This window comes from Callithrix jacchus, chromosome 21, assembly GCF_049354715.1.
Source record: "Callithrix jacchus isolate 240 chromosome 21, calJac240_pri, whole genome shotgun sequence".
In the NCBI taxonomy this organism is placed as follows: domain Eukaryota; kingdom Metazoa; phylum Chordata; class Mammalia; order Primates; family Cebidae; genus Callithrix; species Callithrix jacchus.
This window is the reverse complement of record NC_133522.1, coordinates 31781631-31806597: the sequence shown is the minus strand read 5'-3', so window position 1 is coordinate 31806597 and position 24967 is coordinate 31781631. Positions and strand designations below refer to the sequence as shown.

The following is a 24967-nucleotide window of genomic DNA, read 5'->3' as shown; positions in this document are numbered from 1 at the left end:
TACCATGCAGGTCTCAAGAAGGGATTTTGGTATAAAGGATTGCCATGTCCACGGATTACCAGCTTTTTTTGCCCTGTTTCTTTCTCTCCTCTTTGTTATATAGCCTAATTTATATCTATCATCTGCTTTCCACTTGGATCTCTCTGGGTTGTATTTTTGTTTACATTTATATTTACATGTGTAAATGTGTGAGTGGGAATGTGAATGGAGTCCATGTGATGGGGGTAAAAATATTTATATTTTAAAGAGACAACTGTGCCCCATGTGTGATTTGGTGTGGAAATGAAGGGAATAAAGACCTCTGTATTTTGTTTTTGATCAAAATGTTTTGATAGTACCTTTGATAGAACTGGTAATACTGAAATTAAAGAAACCCCCAAATAGATACAGGCATGAGTAGCTGCTTTGTTTAAACTTTTGGAAAACTCAGTAATAATTCCATTTAAGTAATTAACAACTTTAGTTAACAACTTTAGTGATCAGCTTAAACTGGCTTAAAGAGAGTACACTCAGTCTTCCTTCACTCTGGCACGTGAATTAGAACGTATACATGTTTACTCATTTGGTTCTCAAGTGTTTCTGAAACCTCTGCCATATGATAGGCATTAGGATTACAGAGGAGGATAAGACAAAACTCAAGCCCTTAAGGAGCTTTATACGCAACACGTGTAGTGATGAAGCTTCTGAAGCATCCTCAGCATGACTCCTGACCTGAGACTTCCTTGTCAATCATGCTTGCAGTCATTCAGTAAACTTTTATTGAATACCTGCTATATTCCAGGCCTAGTGCTATGCTCTGGATATACTGATGAGTGAGCAAAAATAGACGAGATCCTTGTCCTTATGGGACTTATGTAGTGGTTGATAATTTAGACCCTGTAGTTTGACTACTTTTGTGAGTAGCTGTGTAATTTCAGAACATCTAATCACAGTTGGTATTGCATTCTGGGATGATGAAACAGACCAGAACTGATTGGCTTATGGGGAATTCATATTAATTATTAAAAAATGGTAACTACAGCATTTAACTTCAAGAGTCTATATCATAGAAATAAAAGATGGTCTGGGAGCAAGACCCAAAACCAATCTAGAACTGATTTTTGCAGGTTTGAATTAATATATTTCTCTTTTCTTTTGAGTTGTGTGTGTATCTATCCAAATATATCCATGATGCTGCTCTCTGAATATTCAAGTGTAACTCTGGGAAAATTGTTTCATTAATAATTGACAAATTAATTTCAAACTAGACATAGCCTTAATGAATTTTGTGAATGGTTTGGGTAATTTTGTTAATAACCAACAAGACTTTTGAGTATATTGGATATTATTTATTTATTTATTTTTAAGATGGAGTATTGGTCTGTCACCTAGGCTAGAGTGCAGTGGTATGATCTTGGCTCACTGCAACCTCTGCCTCCTGGGTTCAAGTGCTTCTCCCATCTCAGCCTCCCAAGTAGCTGGAATTACAGGCTTGTGCCCCACACCTGGCTAATTTTTGTAGGGCATTTTTTTTTTTTTTATTGGTTATAGGTGTAATATGCTTTGTTTCTCTAAAAAGGACAGTCTGCAGAATCTTGCCTTCCCATTATTTTATTTCTAAATGTAGCACTTAAACATGTAACTTTTCACTCTGTATTTTGTTAGATAATCAGTCTGTTTTAAATTTCTAGACTTAAGTGAGTGGTACTGCAGGAAGTCCATTCTGGCTCTGGTGGATGGACAGCCTTGGGACATGTATAAGCCTTTAACAAAGTCCTGTGAAATTCAATTTCTTACTTTTAAAGATCGTGATCCAGGAGAAGTGAATAAGGTATTTCTATCTCTACATTCTTTTTCTATTTCCCTTTTTATTAAGACCTGTTTTCTATGGGGTGTAACGTGTAAAAATACAGCCAAGTTCAAATGTTGTATTGTATTCTTTAGTCGATGTTTTACTTGTTAGATTAGGCACTTTGGTAGTTGAGAAAATACCAGTGGCATCCATTTCTCTGTATTTTTAGTATGATATGTCTTTTATATTCATATCTTTGTTTAATTGACGTTCGTTAATCACCTTGTATATTGTGGGTGATTCCATTTGCACTGCTACTACTTGAATTCAGCCTTTAACCATCTTATCTAGATGATTTCAATAACTTTAACTCTTTCTGCTTACTCACTGCCTACTTTTTTTTCTTAGTACTTAAAAATTGTTCTTTTACAGGCATATAACAGTTATAGTTGAACAAGAAAATGATAGCAATGACAGTAATAGCCAACAATGAGTATGTATGTATTATGTATCAGGCACTGTTGTGGGTGATTTACAGACATTGACTCTAACCTTCATACAAACTCCACAAAGTTCATGCTGTTCTCCCCATTTTCCTGATAAACTGAGATAAAGAGAAGTTCAGCAGCTTGACCAAGGTTACTGATTTAGGAACTAGTGGAACCCAGATTTGAACCTAGGCATTCTGACTGGAGTTCAACAGACATTTAAAGACATTTAAGTAGGATAGAAGAAGAAGTACATTTTGCTACTTGCCTTCAAGGCCTGGGTTTGTAGTTATTTTTAGTGTAATGTGGTTGCACAGCATCTATAATGGAGCAGTCTGTGCCACACACAGTGAAGTGACTCCACTTTTGTAGTCCTCAGATGTGAAGAAGAGCTTCTGAAATTTAAGCGCTCAGAGTAGTGTCAGCAAAAGGGGAACACAATGGACAGGTACAGTGTAGGTTTCTCCTTGTGACTGATCAGTCATTGATTTGATACCATCCCAGGCATGTCTATGGATCAAAAGGTACTGGTAAAATGAAAGCCCAGTTGCTGCTGCTTTGCTATAAATATGAGTAATCTGAATGATGTGCTATGATGTTAGGTATACGATAAGACTCACAAATAATTCATAAAAGTTGAGTTTTTTCTCCATATTTATAAATGGCATAAACCGTTACATAATTAATGTATTTATTTTACTTTAGCGTAAGTTTGTTAACAAGTTAACTTTATTCTGGGTTAAAAATGAATACTTTCAGATACTGAAACTATCTATTGATTGATAACTATTATAGTGTTTGATGTCTTATATGAAACATTGCTAAGAACCTGAAGTTGATGCTTCATTCTTTCCTGATTTTTGCTCAGTAGAGGTAATGTCATGGCCTGATGGTAACTGTTGCTATATATTATGTGAACAGAGATATATGGGACATAGTTTCTAAGTCAGAAGTTCACTTAAAATTTAATATTGTTGAAACTTCAGTGAATCTCAGTGTGTTTGTATATATTTTATAGATGTATATATTTTTTCTAGGCTTATTGGCGTTCTTGTGCTATGATGATGGGCTGTGTGATAGAGAGGGCATTCAAAGATGAATATATGGTCAATTTGGTCAGAGCTCCAGAAGTTCCTGGTAATGTACACGTATAAATATGTCTTTTTATGATCCTTAAATATTTTGGTACCTATTTTGGTTTAGTTCTAATTTTGTCTAATATAAATTACCATTGTACATATGTTTCATTTATCATGGGTTACAAATCCATCTTAATATGATGAAATATGAAGTAGCCTTTGCAGGTTAATAATTAACATTAAGAATTACTGGGAATTGTTTGTCTTGAATATGAATTTCATGGAATTCCACGATCTCAGAGTTTGTTTATTTTTCACAATTTTGAGCATACATTTCCAAATTGGGTGTGTAGAGGAGGAGAAAATTTGAGTATAAGTAGATTGCTGGAAAGAGCTGTGCTTAGGTGGTAATGTTTCACCAGACATGACCATGACTCTGGAGAGAGATACTGCTTTGGCCAGTAGAAAGGGCGTAGACTCTGTAATTTCACTAAAACTAGGATTTTGTAATAATGAGTATGGTAGGAGCACATGTATAATTTTTTTTTTCTTGAGATGGAGTCTCGCTCTGTCACCCAGGCTGGAGTACAGTGGTGTGGTCTCGGCTCACTGCAAGCTCTGCCTCCTGGGTTCAAGAGATTCTCCTGCTCAGCCTCCTGAGTAGCTGGGATTACAGGCGCCCGCCACCATGCCTGGTTAATTTTTATATTTTTAGTAGAGGCGGGGTTTCACCAGGTTGGCCAGGCTCATCTTGATCTCCTGAACTTGTGATCCGCCCACCTTGGTCTCCCAAAGTGCTGGGATTACAGGCATGAGCCACTGTGCCTGGCCGTATAATTTTTTTTTTAAACAAGTAGGTATACCTAAAATATTTGAAAAAAATTCAAGGAATGATTCTAAGAACAAAACACCAAAAAGAAGATATTTAGGGGATATAAAAGAAATTTAGCATTTCCTATCCATTAAGTTGCCTATCTACTTCCTAAATATCTCATTCTTTGGGATTTTTTTATTTTTTTATTTTTGAGATGGAGTCTCATTCTGTTGCCAAGGCTGGAGTGCAGTGGCCTGATCTCCACTCACTGCAACCTGTACCTTCCAGGTTCAAGTGATTCTCCTGCCTCAGACTCCCGAGTAACTGGAATTACAGGCTCCTGCCACCATGCCCGGCTAATTTTTGTATTTTCAGTAGAGACAGGGTTTTACTGTGTTGGCTAGGCTGATCTTGAATTCCTGACTTCAAGTAATCCACCTGCCTCGGCCTTGTGGAATTTTTATATCTGGTAACTATGTGAAGTCTATATGGTAATAGCATTTTTGAATAAAACTTCACTGTTTAAAAAATATTAGTGATTTGGGGTTAACAATCTTTTGGCTAAGGGAAATATGATAGAGCTCTGGCAAGCAGCTGGAATAATGGCAACGATTTTATAATTAGTAGTCTTGGGAGAGAGTGCTAATCCTTCATTCTGTGGTCTAAATATTCAGTCATGGCAAATGAGTAACTTTCTGTCAGGGCAGGTTTGACTTTGCTTTTTATTTTGGTTGGATTTACAGTAATTTCTGGTGCCTTCTGTTACGACGTAGTTTTGGATAGCAGACTTGATGAGTGGATACCAACAAAAGTAAGTGTGTTCTTCTGGAGTATTAATTTTAGTCTCTGCCTTTCTTTGTTAGAGTGATTCCTATGTTAGTATTGTTGAATGGTACTGCACATTGAGGACATTTAAAAAAATCTATCAATTATCTATCTACTGTCTGTGTCTACTATCTATCTATCTGTCTGTCTGTCTATCTGTTTATCTGTCAGTGTTGTTGCTTTTTCAGCATATTTAAGACAGAGGTATATGAATGAGAGTATTTACATCAACATGGTCAGTTGTCTTGAAACTTTATGTCGTCCTTGACCTTTTCTTGATGTGCCTTCTAAGTGGTTTTAAGGTAGTGGTTTTCAAGAGGCCCAGAATATAAAATATAAAAATGTAACTATCCTGACTGATATGGGGGGCTTGGAGCCATACCTGTTTGGATCGCTGGAGCGCAGTTTGAAAACCACTTCCCTAAACCATTACCTTGTTGCATACTGTGAGGTCCCTGTATATACAAGGGTCACATTGAGAGCTGGGCGAATTAAATAGTCAGACTTTGACAAAGCTAACCCAAGCATCAACAAACAAAATATTAACAAACTGAACTCTTTGTGAATGCTCTGCCTTTGTAATGAGGATGGTCCTTGTTGGTTTGGGACTTGGGTAGCAACAGGGCCTAACAAGGACGGTATAGATCAGGTGCTCAGTAGGTAAGGGGTGCTGACGGTTATCAAAGATCAAGCCTGGAGATGCAGTTCTGATTGGGGAGAATAGGCAGATACCTAATTCTTAATTAAACAAGACTATATGTCCTACATAATGGGAGTCTGGAGATCTGAAAAGGGGAAGCAGTGTAGCACATCATTTTATCAATTCCGCTGTGTACATTCATTTTACACTTAATATCTCTGAAAATAAATAAGCCTTATAGTAGATGGTATCTTGCAATTATAATTTGTAGTTTGTTTTTTTTTTCTCCCTTAGTGATACATCTTAGATTTAGTGAAATACTGTAGTCGTTCTTAAAAGCCAGGATTTTGGACTCAGGGCAGATCCAGCTTTACATTTGGCCTTAGAAATTACTTTTTGTATAATCCTGCCCGTATTACATATTGAAAGAGAGAGAAGAGGGAATCAAGAAAGAATGAGGAAAAGGGAGAGGGAAGTGAGAGAGAGGAGGATGGGCGGGGGGAGGGAAGGGATTGGAACTGCTTCTTCATGACCTCTGGTACCCTGTCAGTGAACCTTCTTCCTTTTCAACTATGCCTCCAAATTGAAGATTTTCTTTACTTGGGGGGAGTTAGGTAAAAACGAATGAGGTCAAGCTTTAATTTCCTTATCTATGAAAAAACGTAACTGCCTTTTTCTTTGTTTTTTTTTTTTAAAGAGATGGTGGTCTTACTATGTTGCCCAGGCCCGCCTTGAACTTCTGGGCCCAAGTAATCCTGCCTCAGCCGTTCTATTAGCTGGGGCTGCAGGTGTATGCCATTGTGCCTGGCTTTTTGCATTTTTCTTTTTTAAAAGATAAAACCTTATAAAAGAAATATATTAACCGATTGCAGACTGCGTGGAGTTGGGTTGAGTAGACAGCTTAAAGAAAGTAGGGGAGAATTACATTGAAGGAATAGTTGTATTAAACCATGAATGTGGATTTTTTTATGTAGTAAATTATTCTTTATAGAGAAGTCATTTCATGCAAAAAAGTTTAATAGGATTTTTATGGAAATAATTTTATTATAAAAATTATTTGTGTAATAGTGCTTGGTCTTTTTTCTATTAGTAATGATTTATAGCATGAAAGCTCAATTAGAATTTGTATTAAAAATCTTATAAACATTGTTAATGTGTGTTAATCATTTTAAGTATGTCAAGAAATTGACATTTTTATTAAGCAGAAACTTTTGATGTTGGATACGGTCGGTGATGTTGCTACATTTCTAGCGAAACTTTCTGAATTATGAAAACAATTTTTTCCCCATGCATCTAATAAACTTAGTTTTATTCATACTGTAAATACATTTTTATGTCTTGCTAATTATTTATTGGCATTTTTACTTGCTGCATCATAGCTTTAATAAACATTTTAAGGTTATATAATTTAGATGAAATTATAATATAATTTGGATAACATTTCTTTATAGGTTTATCTTTAATAATATTCATGCAGGCTGACACCTTAATTACAGGTAAATAAAAAGTTTTTTAGTTTATGATCCAAAACTTCAGTTGTTGCAAATTAATAACTTTCTGTCCTAACAAATTTGATTTTGACTTTTATTTTAGTTGGATTTGCAGTACTAAGCAGAGTTTTGTCTTAACTGGCTTATGGAGAAATGGTTTTCAGTAAATTGTTACTAAAGGTTATTAATTTCATTTTTAAGGAGAACTTACGTTCCTTTACAAAGGACGCTCATGTTTTAATTTATAAAGATCTTCCATTTGAAACTCTGGAAGTTGACGCAAAAGTGGCATTGGAAATATTTCAACACAACAAGTAAGTGCAGGCTTTCTTTAAATCAAGGCTAACTCTCCCAGTATTATATGTAATGAAGAAAATTCAGCTCTTAAGAATTTTTATATTTGATATATACATGACAGTGTATTATTTTCCACTCTGAGACCTCTCTTTCTGCAGTAGAAAGTTTATTTATTTTTGTTGATCTCATTTATTTCGTTGAGAATAGTGTTCCCCACCGCCCTCGATAATTTTCTCACTTTGTTTTACTTCTCTGTTCTTGGACCAGCCTTTCTCATTATATCAACATAGTGTATGTTTCCTGTTTTTCTGTCTACTGTGAAGTGATAACGTATGTTCAGCAGCTATATAATTTTGTGTATTTGGCAGCGTTTCTCTCCTACCCCTCCACACTTAAAATGGCACTGGTAAGATGGAAAATGCAAGCAGTTTGGAAGGGGGCTAACAGCGGAAGTAAAATGTTTACACAGCCAGTCTTAGTCTTCTGCATGTGAATTATTCATTTGATGGATTTTCCAACATTTTAATGCCTGTCAGCCTTATCAGTTTTCACTCAGAAAACTTTCAGTTCACCTTCTACCGCCAGTTATAACAAAATAAACTAAATTTTAGTATTAGTCTAATAGAATATTAGAACTAATTAGAAAGAGAAATCTGTGCTGTAAAAAAAAAAGAAAACTAACATAGGTACTAGAGTCTGAAGCCAAAATATGCACCTACAAATTGTTAAAGGTTACAGATTAGAATTTCTTTAGGTATACAGACATTGAATTACAAATTCTCATAGGGATAGTTTGTCATAAATACATTGGGTTAGTTATGAGTGCCTTTTTGACACATACCGTATTGCTTGGCATTTCTCAGAGCAATCTGTCTCATAATTTTCTTCCATAAGATGCTGATTGACATGCTGAAACCATGTACTGTGTTAAGCTGAGTTTGAAGAACAGTGGCTTAAAAAATTTTACCCAGTGCACTCAAGGATCTCCCAAAGTGGACACTGAAAATTTCCCAAATGTATTTGCCTATAAAACACTTTTTCTTGAAACATTTTTAGCATGTCCTGGAATCAGTGGACTTAGAAATCAGTTGTAATGTACTGTTTTAACTAGAGTACAGGTAGTACTGTAGGACCAAACCACCATTTATAGCACTGATTCTACAAGAAAATTCTTTGAACTATCCAAACACATCAAGTCACTCTCTGTGCCAAAAGTCTAGGCACGTGCTACCCAAAATAAATATAATAGGAGATGTCTGTATAATTTGAAATTTTCTAGTAGTTACATTGAAAAAAAGTCAAAAGAAAAGGTGAAGTTAATTGTAATGATTTTATTTAAATGATACATCTACAATGTTATTTCAGTATAATTAATATTAAAATGTTGATGTTATTTTATGTTCTATTTCACTGAAATCTTCAGAACCTGGTATGTGTTTTACACTTAAGATGCATTTTAACTAGTACTAATCACATTTAAGTGCGCCCTTGCTACCTTACTGGACAGTGTACTTTTGACTTCACTTCAGTATACATTGAGATTTTCCATTCCTCTGTCTAACTGTCAAGGACTGGTAGGGGCTTCTGGAACTTTTGTAACTTAGTTGAGTGTGTGGTAGGAGGAAGGGGATAATTTTGGAGGAAGTTTGATAGGACAGCATAGTTGGATCATTGAAAGTGGGCCAGTGATTGAGCCTTTCTGCTGCAGGGGTAAGGGTGGGACCTTTTTGTGACTTTGACTCACAGGTGACAGGAGCATCTCTTGGAGGTGGGTTAGGAGGGACAAGTATTCAAGGGAATTAATTCGTCCCCTTCTTAGTGCAGGGGGGACTGTAGCAGTCAGTGGATGTTTTTGCATAAACCAGTGTTCCCCAACTTAGCTGTATTGTGCATACACATGTGTGCACACATACATGTATTACTTGTTTAGCACCCTGGGTAAACAGATAAAGCTCTCAATAGTAAATGGTAAAGTCATGGTTTGAACCTGGGCTGTGCAATTTCATCTGTGCCTTTAGCTAAACTTATAGAATTGGGTAGATTTGAGAGACACTGGGAAGTAAAATTGACAATTTGATAATGAATAGAATGTAGGGGATATGGTGGGAGAAAGGAATTAAGGAAATCTTCCATGTTTTTCACATGGACACCTGGGTGTTTGGTGGTATCATACTAAGATAGGAAATTCAGGAGGAAGAACAAGTTTGGTTGGGGAAAGAGGTAGTAATTTGTACAGTTTGCAAATTTCAGGGTAAGGTGCTTGTGGAACATCCTAGAGGATGTTCAGATGGGTCTTGGATATACAGTTGGGTGCTCAGAAGAGGTAAGTAGATTAGAAGCAGAGATATAGGAAATATAACTACATAAGTTGTAGCACAAGGAGCTGGTCTAGGGAGGATGCTTAGAGTGAAAAGAGTGTGTAGGACAGAATTCTAAAATAGTAGAGAAAGACAACAGTGGCCCGAGATGTAAAATAACAAGCAGTAAGGAATGCCACTGATACCCATGGAAAGAGCACTTTGAAGCTGGGTGTGGTGGTTCATCCCTATAATCCCAGCACTTTGAGAGGCTGAGGCAGGAGTATCGCTTGATGCCAGGAGTTTGAGATTAGCCTGGGCAACATAGCAAGACCCTATCTCTATCTCTAAAAAAAAAGTTCTTCCAGCATGGTGGTCACAACTGTAGTCTGAGCTTTTTGGGTGGCTGAGGCAAGAGGGTCACTTGAGGCCAGAAGTTTCAGGCTGCAGTGAGCTATGATTGCGCCACTGCATTCCAGGGTGGGTGAGAATGCAATCAATCAATCAATCAATAAATAAAAAAATTTGAAAATGGAAAGAAGGAACACTTTGAGAAGTGGAGGTAAGCATTAGTATTAAGAAAATGAGGACCAGAAAGTGTCCATTGGGTTGACACCCACCGGGTACCAGTGATTTTCTTGGGAACAGTTTGGCAGAGTCATGAGGCTGTAGCCAGATTAAAGGGAGGAGAGGAGGGAGGCTCCAAGTGTAACCCACTCTCATAAAGTATGGCTGAAGAGAAGGGGAAGTATCTTTAAACACCTTTTTACATATTTAGAGTTAAAAAAATTTTTTTTTTCTTTGTTGCTTTTCAGATACAAATTAGATTTCACTGAAGAGAAGGCATCTCAGAACCCTGAGAGAATAGTCAAGCTACACAGGTAAAGTAAAACTCTAAAAACTGGCTGCTGTGCTAGAGTAAGGCTTAGCTTTATTGTTATCCGAATAAAGCATACGACCAAAATAGAGGAATTTGTACCTTATTTTGTTCTTATTACCTTGTTTTCTGTTGCTTTGTTCATTGTTTCCATATGGTGGTAAGTGAAAGCTCTAAGTTAGCTTTAGAAACACTTGTTTTCTGTTCCTCATTTTATTGTTTGCTATTTTTATTTAATTTTGAGTTGAAAACTACTTAAAAAAATGTAATTTTTAGGAATTTTGAAATTGGGTAACATAGTCATTGTTAGGAATTGAACATGATAATTCATGTGCATACAGAAATATGAATATTGACTAATTAGTAATTACTTATGATACATGTAAGTTAAGTCAGACTGTGCTTTCTGACACATGGATGAGAAAGGTCCACTGCCTATGATGACGTTCTCCCATGGGGAGCAAGTCCCACTGCATTCTGTAGAGATGACTGGGATCTGGATCTGTTTTCTCAACCTCATGTTTTTATGAATTGGACTTAACTTTCTTTCTCTAGAAACTGCTTTTGTTTCTGATTCTGTCCTGCACACTGAATTCTTAACTCTGTTATGTGGATTATTGTAAGGTTTTCAGATGATCGGTTTTAGGCAATTGGATCTGCTTGATAGTGTGATGTATTGCATGACTCTTAAAGACCTTTGAATTTATATCAGTGCTAATTAAGAAAATGTTTCATTTGATTTAATTTTCAAAGTTTTAGTCTCTTTACCTGAGATCATTGTCGGGGTCATTAGGAATTGAACTGAACCATATGTAACATTTTTGATTAGGGTGTTAGCAGCAAAGAGAATAAAGAGATTTCTTTTGCAAGCTATTACAAATTATTTGATGTTGCGGTTTTGTTTATTTTTAAATAAATCAGAATAGGTGACTTCATTGATGTGAGCGAGGGCCCTCTTATTCCAAGAACAAGTATTTGTTTCCAGTATGAAATATCAGCAGTTCACAGTCTTCAACCCACCCAGCCAAGTCTCATACGAAGATTCCAGGGTCTGTCTTTACCTGTTCACTTAAGAGTAAGTAAAGCTTAAGGTTTCAGGACTTCCAGTTTGGGTATAAATATAATTCTGGACTTGATTTTATACTAGTGTGAAGAATATAAACTTTAAATTTTTCTTAAGTTGTGGACACTAATGTTTTGTAAACTCAGATTTGCGATTAAAAACAAAGTTGGCCAGTGCGTAAATACACAATTACAAAAGAAATATTAGTTAAAAAAATTAAATCATTTAAAATTTTTCAAATTAGCTTAGGTGAGGGTGCATTGGCAGAGGGAGTATTGGAGTGCATATTGGTAAGACCTTTCTGAAATGCCTTTTAAGCTTACATTTGGCATGCTCTTCCCTCTATTCATGACCCCAAGCCTGTCATTTTCCATGTTGCTTGCCCCCTTGATAATCTTTTTATTTAAATTTTTGATGTTGAGATAATTGCAGTTATAAGACAAATATAGAGAGATCCCATGTATCTTTACATAATTTCCTCTTGCAGTACTAAAATATACTATCACCACCAGGGTATGGGCATCAATACAATGAAGATACAGAACACTTCCTTCACTATGGAGATCCATCATGTTGGCCTTTTATAGACACACTCATGTACAGCCACTTCCCTCTGTTGCCCTCCATTACCCTTCCTGCTTACCCCTGCCAACTACTCATCTGTTTTCCTTTTCTATAGTTTTGTCACGTCAAGAATATTATATGAAAGAGATCAAACAGTATGTAATTTTTTGGCATTGACACTTTCACTCAGTATAATTCTATGGAGATTCATCCAAGTCATTAGGTATTTTAGTAGTTCATTCATTCTTACTGATAATTAGTGTTACTAGGTCTGGATGTATCACAGTTGGTTTAACCATTCATCCATCAAAGGACATCTGAGTTGTTTTCAGTTTTTGGCTATCACAAATAAAGCTGCTGTGACATTGTGTGCAGGTTTAGGTGAATAGTTCTCTAGGATAAAATACCCAGGAGTGCAATTGCTGGGTTATATGATAAGGGTATGTTTAGTTTTTTAGAAACAGCCAAAGTGTTCCAGAGTAACTGTACTGTTTTACATTCCCACTAGCAATGTACGAGTGATAGGTTTTTCCACATCCTCACTAGCATTTGATGCTGTCACTACTTTTTTTTTGTTTTAGTCCTTCTGATACATTTGTAGTGATTTCTCATTGTAGTTTGAATTTGAATTTCTGTTGACGAGTGGTATTGATCATCTTTTTGTATACTTATTTGCGATCTACATACCTTCATTGGTGCAATGTCTGCTTATGTCTTTTGGCTACTATTCTAATTAGACTATTTTACTTTTTAACAGTTGAGTTTTAAGAGTTCTTTATATGTTGTAGATGCTAGTTTTTTGTTACATATGTAATTTTCAGATTTTTCTTGTTTTCTGTCTGTACCTTGTATATATATGTGGCTGGTTTTTTCATTCGCTGGGCAGCCTTTTGGAGATAGAAGTTTTTAATTTTGAGGAAAGTAGTTTATCAAAATTTGATAAAATTTTTATTTTAATGGATTATGTTTTTGGGGTTAATTTTAAGAACTCTGACGCGCTCCAGATCCCAAAGATTTTCTCCTTTTTTTTTCCTACCTAAAAGTTTTAGAGTTTTACATTTATTTAAATCTGTGGTCCATTTGAGTTAATTTTTCTGTAAGTTTGAGATTTAGGTTTAGGTTATTTTCATTTTTTTGCCTGTAGATGTCAAATTGCTCCAGCACCATTGGTTGAAAAGGCCACTCTTCCTCCACTGAATTACTTTTGCATCTTTGTTAAAAATTAGCTTGGCATATTTATGTAGGTCTATTTTTGAGTCCTCTATTTTGTTCCATCGATCACATATGTTTACATCACTACCAGTACCACACACTCTTGATTACTGTAGCTCTAAATAGATTGTGAAATCAGGTAGAGTAATTCCTTCCTTGTTACTATTTTTTGATCAAGATTGTTTTAACTATTGTAGTTTCTTTGAGTTTCCGTTTAATGTTAGGATAATATTTTCTATGTTGAGTCTTCTTGAGATTTTGATAGGAAGTCCATTAGACCTGTATAGGAATTTGGGGCGAATTGACGTCTTTAATATGTTGAAACTTCCAGTCTGTGAACTTACTGTATCTTCTTATTTATTTATATCTTCTTTCATCTCATTTTGTAATTTTTAGTGCACCTCTCCTTTACGTTTGACTTTGACTTTTCTCCACATACCTGCTTCCTTTCCTAGACTTCCCCACTTGAGAAAATTTGATCACCCTTTACCTCAAGCTTGTCCAACCTATGGCCCATGGGTTGCACATGGCCCAGAATACCTTTGAATGCGACACAAATTATTAAACTTTCTGAAACATTCTGGGATGTTTTTGCAATTTTTTTTTTTAGCTCATCAACTGTCATTAGTGTAGTATATTGTGTGTGTTGCAAGACAATTCTTCTTCCAGTGTGGCCCAGGGAAGCCAAAAGATTGGATACCCCTGGTTTCCCTAGTTATTTGAGGTAATCCTTGATTCTCTTTTCCCCTCATAGCCAGGCTCCCAGCCCATCCATCAGCAAGTCCTTTCAGCTTTTAACTCTGAAATGTATTCTGAGCCTATGTACCTCACAGCATCTCATCTACTGCTGCTTCCCTTATCCACGTTCCTGTTTTCACTCTCCTTCCTTGCTTTCACAATGCTTAGTTGCCAAAGTGATCTTCTTTTATTTTTAAAATTTATTTATTTTACTTTAGGTGCATACTATATCTGGCATCAAAGTCATCTTTTTAATACGCAATCTGTTACATACTTCCGCTGGCCCAAACTTTCCAATGGCTTCCCTTGAACAAATCCCAACTCTTTATTCTGTCTCACAAAGCCCTGCATTATCTGGTCCCTGCCTGCTTCTCTGACTTTATCTGACACCACTCCCTTCCTCACTCACTATATTCCAGCCACAGCTTAGGGTCTCTGTACCAGCAGTTCATTCTGCCTGAGTCAAGCATGGTTTTCCCTTTAGACAGACCAGGTAGCTCTTTTCCTAGAAGGGTTCGTATGTTGAAATTTAGTGATTTTACCTTTTGTTAAAGATTTTATGAGCTCATTCAGTGTGAAATAGTCACTGGCCTGCCCATATGTCTTGATACCACTTTCAGTTGACCTAATAAAATTGATTTGGTCATGATACACTTTGCACAGTTTTCCTTAGTGCATTCTGATAATCCTCTGCTACAGGAGATTGTTAAGGACTCAGGAAATTGAGTTTAAATTTTACTATTGTTTCGGGAGGCTGAGGTAGGAGAATCGTTTGAACCTAGGAGGCAGAGGTTGCAGTGAGCTGAAATTGCACCACTGCACTCCAGCCTGGGCAACAGAGTGAGACTCCATTTCAAAAAAAAAAAAAAGACTATTGTGTTTGTTAGGTTTTACTTATTCTTCAGGGTCATTTGCTGAATTCTCTGGTTCTGCCATTTCAGTGTGAAGATGTCACAGTTGGTTTTTAATAACTGACTTCTTGTGATTGCTTATGATTTGAAGAATGACTTCTAGAAGGTTGAAATTGGCTATTTAAGGATTGAACCACAATCTATGGGAAAGTAGGGCAGATTTTTGCTTCCTACTGTAAGGAATGCTTTCTATGATGGAAATGACTAAGAGAGGCAAAAGTGGAAGAAGGACACATTCAATCCTTAAGTCTTTTTTTTCTTAAATGCTCACTGCAACCTCCACCTCCTGGATTCAAGTGATTGAAGAAAGCGAAAAACAAAGCAGCTGTTCTATGCAGTACCTTTTTTTCCCTACTATGATCCACTTTCGTAACCACTTAGCTATATTAGTACTACCTTTTACTTATTTTGTTCTAAAAGCTATATAAAGACTCTATCCCTTTTACTTTGATTTTACTACTTTTTTTTTAGTTCATTGCAAATCTTTTCTTTTCAAGGCACATTTTACGATATGGGATAAGCTGTTGGAAAGATCTCGGAAAATGGTAAGTGTTTTTGACAGCTAATTTGTACCCTTCTATAAAGAAATGCATCAAAATTAATCGGTAACAACCAAAGGGGGGACAAATGAAAGAAGCAAAGAGAAGGGAAAAAGTAAGTTGTCTCAGTAGTCAAAGCAGTGTTTTGACTGTTTACTCCAGTAGTATTTTGGTAAGACTAAAGTTGTAACTTGGCAGTTCTCTTTTGATTTTATTTGTTAATATCAAGAAAATGATATTGTAGAACTTGAAGAGAAATAAGAATATTATTATGCAATAGTAATAGTTCTTAATAGTTATAATGGTATCAATTAGGTCTTAGGATTTATTTTTTGTGTGTAAACTTAATGAATATTTAAAGGATTAGGATTTTTCAGATATATTTTAAAGCTTCTTTAGTCATTGACATTAAATGTGCAAATGTCCTGAAAAACCAGATTTGAATGTTTGTGTTTTTGTGGTTTATTCTGTGTCATTAACATTTATATTTCATGAGTAGGAGTGATTGTATTTCTTGACCACAACTATCCCTGTTCTCTATTCCATAGGCTAAGTATGCCTCTTTTACTTAGGTTGTCTGATGGTTATCCTGTGTAATCTGGCCTTACTAGGCCTTCCCCTTTATTCTGATTTCCCTAAGTATGCCTCTTTTACTTAGGTTGTCTGATGGTTATCCTGTGTAATCTGGCCTTATTAGGCCTTCCCTTTATTCTAATTTCCCACAATGCAACAGACACACAGGCCAAACTTGCAGGCACATTAAGCATCACACGTCAAACTTACTTTCAGGTTTGCATATTTCTTCATGATCGTTTTTCTTTCTGGACATCATTTCCCATTCGCTTTCTGTCTGTTTTCAACAGTCATTCTTTACTACCTCGCCCAAGTCACACGTTCTCCATAGAACAGTCTCAGAGTAATCTCCTAACAAATAATTACCCATTCAAATAACTTTGTGCTTGATGGTATACCTCAATGTATGTTTTTTGATAGTTTTCTTTGCTAGTACATTTATCTTCTGTTTGTTAATCCTTTCAGGATTTGTTATATTTGTATAAGCCCAAATTCTGAATACATTACCACATGAGGGGGTTCCCCAAGAAGTATTTATTGACTGTTTTTCATGATGATATATAAACCTAGTCTTTATTAATGACTATATCGATAGGAATTATTGTTTAGGGACTTCACCATAATATTCTGGTATAAGGATTGTATAGTTTTTTTTCTCATAACGAGGTATCTTTGAATGGATGGAGTAATTTTCTCTTTTTTAGTTGGTCACAGTGATATTTTAGATAAAGAAACTGAGAAAGAAATGTTCAGCATAGTTACCTGGAGTTAACTAAAATTAAAAAAACGTGAAACTGGAGAAGAAATGAATATTTAAGAAATAGTTTGGGAAACTAAAGAAGCAATAGTAACTGAACACTTTAAAGGAAGGAAAAATGGAGAAAAATGGCAGAGACAGTATCTTATTTAGAATATCTAATAATGTTAGTCAATACATATTTTTCAAACATTTATTCTTGTTTAGTTGCTTTTTTCTACTGTGCCTTTTGCTTTTCTGAAGGGATTAGATTAAACATGTGGTTCGTTGATTCAACACAGACTTACTGATTGTTTACTGTGTGCCAGGTACTGTTATGGTCTGGAGGAATAAAAAATGAACAAAATGTACTTGCTGCCTCAGGGAAATAATATTGATTGGATAATTAGACTTATAAGCAGACAGTCAGGTGTACTTGTAGGGCTCTGGCATAAAGAAGAGGACTCAGACCAAGCTGGGGAGTTGGTTAAGGAAGGTTGGCAGGAATTGGAGTCCCTTAAGCTGATTTTAAAGGATGAATAAAAGTGAACCATGCAGGTAATCCGTTGGAGAATGGGTTAGAGGTTATCTCAGAGGAAGCCACTTGCTTACAGGCATGAAGGAATAGAGATTATGATAAATGTAAGATGAATTTGAATGTACAGGTCATGTCTAGGGTAGCTAATGAGTCTGCCCGAAAACAATATGAGGGGGCTTGTGTTCCATGTTGTGGACTTGCATTCCTGACTTTCTTCCTCTACCGCACTGAGGTGAGAGCGAGTAACTGGAGAATTTTGAGTAGGGAAGCGACCTGTTGATCAGCTATTCTTGCTTAAAAGCTCATTCTAGGGGTAGCATGGGATATAGCTGTGAACTGTTAAGCCACGGGTTCTGTTAGGGGGATAGAAGAGGAAGAGGTCCTAAAGTTCAGCCATGATAGGGAGAATGACTATGGGAGTTAACTTAGGTTGAATTAATAGGGCTGTTGATGGACTATGCAGGTAAGAAGAAGAGAGTGAATTCTCAAATACTGTCCTTAGTTAGCAGGGTAGAGCCCTTTGCCAGGATAGATGATGCAGGCAGGACAGGTTTTGGAAGTGTTGAATTCGGATTTAGCCATGTCTGCTTGATGAGTCTGAGTGACATAGATAGAAATAGGGACATGGAGATATCTATTTAGACTAAATCTATAATATGCTATATTCTAAATGGAATTATACTCCAAAAGAAAATAAACTGATTTAAAATATCTTATTACAGCACTTCAGGTGTTTTTTTTCTTAGTAATGATTGTGTTTTATGGCTCAAAATTAAAATGGCAAACTTGAGAAGCCTAGGTATAATATGCCTTAGATTATATTTTTGAATGGAATTATTGTTCTTTACCTGGTAATTTATATTGGTAACTTGCTGTTTAAATCTTCTTACCTAACTTTCTGTAATAATAATTATTGAGGGAGAAAGATAGAGGATCATTATAAGAGGGCTGTGCGATGATTTAAAATGGTGGATGATGCTTGTTTTGGCGGCATGTAAGCTAAAATTGGAACGATACAGAGAAGATTAGCATGGCCCCTGCGCAAGGATGACATGCAAATTTGTGAAGCATTCCATATTTTTAGAAAATCTGGCACATATATACCATAGAATACTACGCAGCCATAAAAATTGATGAGTTTGTGTCCTTTGTAGGGACTTGGATGAATCTGGAAACATTCATTCTCAGCAAACTGGCACAAGAACAGAAAACCAAACACCCCATGTTCTCACTCATAGGCGGGTGTTGAACAATGAGAACACGTGGACTCAGGGAGAGGAGCATCACACACTGGGGGCTTTTGGGGGGTGCTAGGGGAGGGACAGCAGGGGGTGGGTAGGGTAGGGAGGGATAACATGGGGAGAAGCGCCGGATGTAGTATGCGCCTTTGCAACAGCCCTGCATGACCTGCACGTGTACCCCAGAACCTAAAGTAAAATTAAAAAAAATAATAAAAATTAGTGAATCACATTTAAAAATAAATAAATAAATAAAATGGTGGGTGAAGGGTAAAACAAAGTGTTTATTGGGAAAGTAAAGCTATTCATGTTTTTACAGGTAACTGAAGATCAAACTAAACCAACAGAGGAAAGTACATCTACCTAATAACTTTCTAAAATTTAAATATGTATAATAAAATAAATGTTTTTTATATAATGTTTGTGTGTGCTTATAAAGATTAACTCTTTCTCCCTAAGATTCATTGTGAGATTTTCTTTTTCCTTTATGTTGCTCAAAATAAAAACTGTCAAAAACAGGTCACTCCCTTGCTGCTCCGTTGAAAAAAACACTTTGGCATGTTTTCTCTTTTTTTTCTTCATGTTTAGGCAGATACATTTGAATATAAATTTAATTTCTAAAAAACATTATAGGATCATACTGTACTTGCCTACATTTTTTTTTTTTTTTTTTTGCTAAACAGGGGCACAGTAAACATCCTTGTGCAAAAATGGCAAATGTTTGTAGATAAAAATGATAGTAAGTATTTATTATGTGCTTGGCTTTGTGCTAAGCTCTTCATGTGGAACCTTTTGTTTAATCCTCACAGTGACCTATTGAGAAGATGTTTCCTGTTTTTTAAGTGAGGAAACAGCATAAAGCTTGTAAGTGGTAAAGCGGGAATTTGAATGAAGGCAGTTTCACTCACATGCTCTTACGTTCTACTCTACGTTGTCTCACATATAAATAATTTTGTAGGAATAGATTTCTGGCAGTGGAATTGTTGACAAGTGCTACCAGATGCTGGCTTCCCAAAGGTTTTGCCAAATGTCACTGCCAATAACAGTGTCTAAAAGTGCCTGTTTCCCCACACCTTGAGTAAGCCTTGGTTATCAGTCTTATGAAAACATTTTGCCAAAAAGTTTCTGCTTCAGTGTTAGCAAGTTTTCTACTGCTGGTGCACAGGCTTCCTCTTAAGACTTTTTTTTTTTTTAAATTTCTGGGTGAGGTCAACTTTTTTTAGAGTCCGTATCTTCCTGTTTCTTGATTAACTTTCTCATTTTGCTAGTATTTGTTTCTGAGCTCCTTTCTAGGAAAAAATGTCTAAGGGGTGAGCCATTGCATGTCTAAAGGGGGTTCTGCACTTAAATTTGATGAACTGTTCATCTAGATACAGAATTCTAGATTGAAAATTCGTTTTCTCTTAGAACTTTGAAAGCAGCTCAGTTACTTTCTGCATCTGATTTTGCTAATAAAAGGTCTAATGCCAGTCTGATTCTTGTTCCTTTTTGTATAACCTGTTCTCTGCATCCCCTTCCCTCAACACTCTGGACATTTTTAGGATCTTACTATTCTGGCGTTGTAAAATTCTACAATCCTGTACCTGTATCTAGGTCTTCAGTCAGTTATTCTGCTTGGTGGGTAGGCAGTCCTTTCAATTTTTGACATATCTCTTTAGGATTAGGGTTTTTTTTTTTTTTTACTTTATTTGTTCTTTCTTTTCTCTGAAGGTTCTTTGTTTCTATAATACCTTTCAGCTGTGTTTGCATCTTCTGTATTGGTCCTCTGCATTTTCCTTTGTCCATCATTTTTCCTGCATTTATATTTTACTCATTTAATACATTATATCAAGCATTTCTTAATTTCTGAAAGCTCTCTTTTGCTTCACTTTCATAGAAATCTATTCGTGTTTTCTGATGTGATGTATTTTCATGAAGCTCTCTGAAGATGCCTAAAGTGGGTTCTGCACTTATATTTGATGAACTACACTTACATTTGTTCGTTCATTCACTTTGTAGTCCCTGAATTATCTCTTTTCTCTGGTGACAGATTTTTTTTTTTTTTTGAGATGGAGTTTCTCTCTTGTTACCCAGGCTGGAGTGCAATGGCATGATCTCGGCTCACTGCAACCTCCGCCTCCTGGGTTCAGGCAATTCTCCTGCCTCAGCCTCCTGAGTAGCTGGGATTACAGGCACACTCCACCATGCCCAGCTAATTTTTTTGTATTTTTAGTAGAGACAGGGTTTCACCATGTTGACCAGGATGGTCTCGATCTCTTGACCTCGTGATCCCCCTGCCTCAGCCTCCCAAAGTGCTGGGATTACAAGCGTGAGCCACCGCGCCTGGCCCAGATTTTTTTCTTATCTTAGTCTTTCATTTACATGTTTCAGGCTTTTTTCAAATGTCTAATGTTTGTTGGCTGGCAGTTTGTAGTTGACCATGTGGATGTAAGGAGGTTGAGTGGCAGCTCTGTGGTTTGAGCAAGGGTTGGCTTCTCATAGGCATCACTAAGGATGAGTAGGTGAATCTGGCTGATAGGATGAGGGTTTTTAAAATGCTAGAATGAAGAGGTCTTGTCTTGGCTACCAATTTCTACATTGACTATCCTAGTTTTCCCCAGGCTGTTCTTTCACTTACTTGGTAAAAGATCCCACCAATATTTTGTGTGGGGCAATTCCTGGATTTAGGCCCTTCTGTATTTGAAGATGGGGTAGTGTTCAACCTGTTTATATAGAGACCTTTAATTAATTCCTTTCTTTTTAATTAGTTTAGATTTAATTAATCCCTCTACTGTCTTCTATAATCTCTGAACTTCCGCTGTCTCTGAACTAAGGCCCACCTGGGCCGGTTGGCTGCCTCTGGTGGAACTTCCTCCACGTTTTCTAGGTGGTGATAGATATTCTCTAGTGTTTTATTAGTCACTTTCGTCTTTTAGAATTTGGTTGCCATCTCTTGTTTATTGATTTTTTTCTTCCATTCCCTATGTTGTTTGTGAGCATACAGAAAAATACAGAGAATAATTTCACAAACATTTTCATGTTTTTTGGGCAACTAGCACTGTTTGAACACCTGCTTTTTGGCAACTTCCCACACTGTGGATCTTACCTTCCCCATAAGAAGAATGAAATTTAATTTCCTCTCCTTCGTTGCGGCTATGGCTCAGACCGAGTGTGGGCTCACCAGTTAGACATACCTGTGTGAAATCTGGAAGCAAGTGCTTTGAAGACAAGAGTAGTATGAGTTACATTTGATTGAAAGGAGCAGTGACGTGGTTTTCAAGGCAGCAGTGGCAGAGGTCCCATGTAATGGCGCAAGGTGTGGAGGCTGTGCTTAGCAGTTTTTCCCCTGCAGCTGCTCCCTGGTATAAAAATGGGCATTTTTTTTGGAGCCTCATAGTCCTGACTTCCAGGTCTGAGACTTGTGAGCCATGTTTTTCTGTTTGTTTAGCTAGTGTAGATCCTGTTGTTTTGTAACCAAGAATGCTGACATGTAGCCACTATTTAATTGTAACCACTGTCAAAGTTTTTCCTTATTTACTTGAAATCCTTTTGTGTTTAAATAAAGGAAAAGCTGCCCATCCATTGAAGGTCTTGTTATGTCATTTCCTTCCTCTCAAGAAGAACCACTATCCTATTTGTACCTGTCCTTACCCTTCCTGGTTTTATATTTTTCCTACAATCCACAGTATTCTCCGTTTTAAAACTAAACATAATTGGTTTCCTAATATATATCCTTTTGCAATTTGCTTTTATTGCTCAGCATTGTTTTTCATGTATAGCATGTTGCTACCTGTAAAGAGTTAGTACATTCATTTCACCTGCTATATGGTATTTCATTATATGATTAATCCCATCATTAATTCATTTTCTTACTGATGACCGTTGAGGATATTATTGGCGTTTGAGTATTACAGTATTGCAGAAAGTATTCTTGCACATGTTTCTTTGTGTACACATTTGATACTGTCTCTAGGGCCTGTATCAAAGTGGACCATGTGTTTTCAACTTTACTAAATATTATTAATTGGCTGCTACAATAGTCGTATCAGTTTACTCTCTATCAGCAGCATGAGAGTTCCCATGTTTTCTCATTAACATTTATTATTTTCAGACATTCAGATATTTCATTGGTTGAATATGCATATCCTATCTCATTTAATTTCTTTAATACTGAGCATATAGTACCAATAGGCATCTCTTTATTTCTTTTTATGAATTACCATTTTACAACCTTTGCCCCTTTTTTACAATTGGATTTTTGGTTATCATATTAGTAATAGTTTTATATGTATATATATATTTTTTGAGATCGAGTCTCATTCTGTTGCCTAAGCTGGAGTGCAGTGGCATGTTCTCAGCTCACTGCAGCCCCTGTCTACTGGGTTCAAGTGATTCTCCTGCCTCAGCTTCCTGAGTAGCTGAGTAGCTGGGATTACAGGTAAGTACCACCACATCCAGCTAATTTTTATATTTTATATAGAGAGATGGGGTTTTACTATGTTGGCCAGGCTGGTCTCCAACTTCTGGCCTCTAGTGATTCACACTCTTTGGCCTCCCAAAGTGCTAGGATTATAGATGTGAGCCATCATGCCTGGCCTGTTCTTTATATTTTTAGAAAATTAAACCCTTGTGGGCCAGGCACGGTGGCTTACGTCTGTAATTCCAGCACTTTGGGAAGCCGAGAGGGGTGGATCACCTGAGGTCAGGAGTTTGAGACCAGCCTGGCCCAAATGGTGAAACCCCATCCCTACTAAAAATATGAAAAATTAGCCTGGCGTGGTGGTGCATACCTGCAATTCCAGCTACTTGGGAGGCTGAGGCATGAGAATCACTTGAACCCAGGAGGTGGAGGTTACAGTGAGCTGAGATTGCGCCACTGCACTCCAGCCTGGGTGACAAAGTGAGACTCCATCTCAGAAGAAAAGAATGTTAAACCCTTGTCACTACAAATATTTCTCTTGTCTGGCTTACCTTTTAATTTTGTTTATGCTGTCTTTAAGGTAGACAAAATAATTCATCTTTTCTTCTATGATTTATATTTATGAAATTAGAGAAAGCCTTTCCTAACTTGATGTTATAAAGCAGCCTACTCTTTTAAAGTCTTGATTTTCACATTTAATTGTATAATTTCTTTGAAGTTTATTTTTTGCATATAGAGTGAGGAAAGGGACCTAATTTTGAATCACCCTTTCCTCCACAAGGATAGGCAATTATTCTGGACTATTTATTTCTTCTCTACTCTTGATTATGCCATGCTGTCATACATATAACAGGTTCCTTTAAGTGCCTGGGTCTGCTTCATTGGTCCATTTGTCTGCCTATGTATCACTGTCACACCATTTTAACAACTATAGCTTTGTAACAAGTTTTGATTTTTGGTATGGTGAGTCCTCCTTACCTATTTTTCAAAATTTCTTGCTTATTGTAGGGTTGACTTGTCAACTTCTTAGTTGTCTTAAAATCTGTTTTGTCTGATAATGATATTCCTATGTCAGGTTTCCTTTTAATAGTACCTATTTTCCCATTCCTTTCAACTTTTTCATGTCATTATTTTTTGATTTTCTCTTAGGACCATACAGAAATCTTTTTCTTTTTTTTTCCTTTCTTAAACCCATTCTCCTAAAATGATTGTAGATTTGATAGTTTCTCCATATGGCTAAATGAGCATTTGCTTATTTTAAGATGATTTCATTAGCACTTTGTATTCTGGTTTGGGATTTTTAAGCATGCTGATAAATTGCTTCATTTTATCATTTAAATAATGATCCTATCTCATTAATAATGATTTTCTCCTTTAAGCCAGTTTTCTTAATCTGTTTTTTAAAAAATCAGGTTTTGTTGTTATACTCGGTTTTTGTTAGTGTTTACCTGGCATAGTCTTACTTTCAACCTTTTGTGTTGTTAGGTTTTACGTCTGTCTTTTGTAAATAGCACAAAACTATTATTTTCCTTTTAAATCTAGTCTTGGAATTACTGTCTTTTAGTAGATAAATTTTCATTTGTATTCATTTTACTGTGATGATCATTTCTTTACATTACTGTTTTCTCCTTTCCTGTCATATATTGGATTGATCCAGTTTTCCTTATTTTTCCTTTCTTTTTACTTTGTTTTAGAAGTTAGTATTTCACTCATGGTGTACCATTATTTAGTCTATTCCCTATTGTTGGTTGATTTTTAATTTTTGTTACTATACTAATACTTCAGTTAGCAGCCTTGTACATATATGATTCCACATGTATGCTAGTAGCTCTGTAAATACATTGTTGTACATGATTCCAGGTCAATGAGTATGTGTAT

At 36.2% G+C, this 24967-nt stretch overlaps 1 protein-coding gene and 1 non-coding gene across 9 annotated transcripts in view; both read left to right on the top strand.

The window, feature by feature from the left end:
• MRPL39 (mitochondrial ribosomal protein L39) overlaps positions 1 to 24967 on the top strand; it is a 201294-nt gene that overhangs the window by 1974 nt on the left and 174353 nt on the right. For 6 of the 8 annotated variants that reach the window (XM_078358533.1, XM_035282816.3, XM_035282818.3 and 3 more), the window contains exons 3-9: positions 1671 to 1810; positions 3297 to 3396; positions 4896 to 4963; positions 7309 to 7421; positions 10517 to 10582; positions 11500 to 11653; positions 15564 to 15611. In XM_078358533.1, the coding sequence (XP_078214659.1) occupies positions 1671 to 1810; positions 3297 to 3396; positions 4896 to 4963; positions 7309 to 7421; positions 10517 to 10582; positions 11500 to 11653; positions 15564 to 15611 (689 nt within the window). Of the gene's footprint in view, positions 1 to 1670; positions 1811 to 3296; positions 3397 to 4895; positions 4964 to 7308; positions 7422 to 10516; positions 10583 to 11499; positions 11654 to 15563; positions 15612 to 18606; positions 19207 to 24967 lie in introns of those variants that run through there. The other 2 variants (XM_002761326.6, XM_008986515.5) reach the window with 2 other exon arrangements.
• Positions 18428 to 18534, top strand: LOC118150045 (U6 spliceosomal RNA). Its single transcript, XR_004737806.1, has one exon. It is a non-coding gene; the product is annotated as a U6 spliceosomal RNA (small nuclear RNA).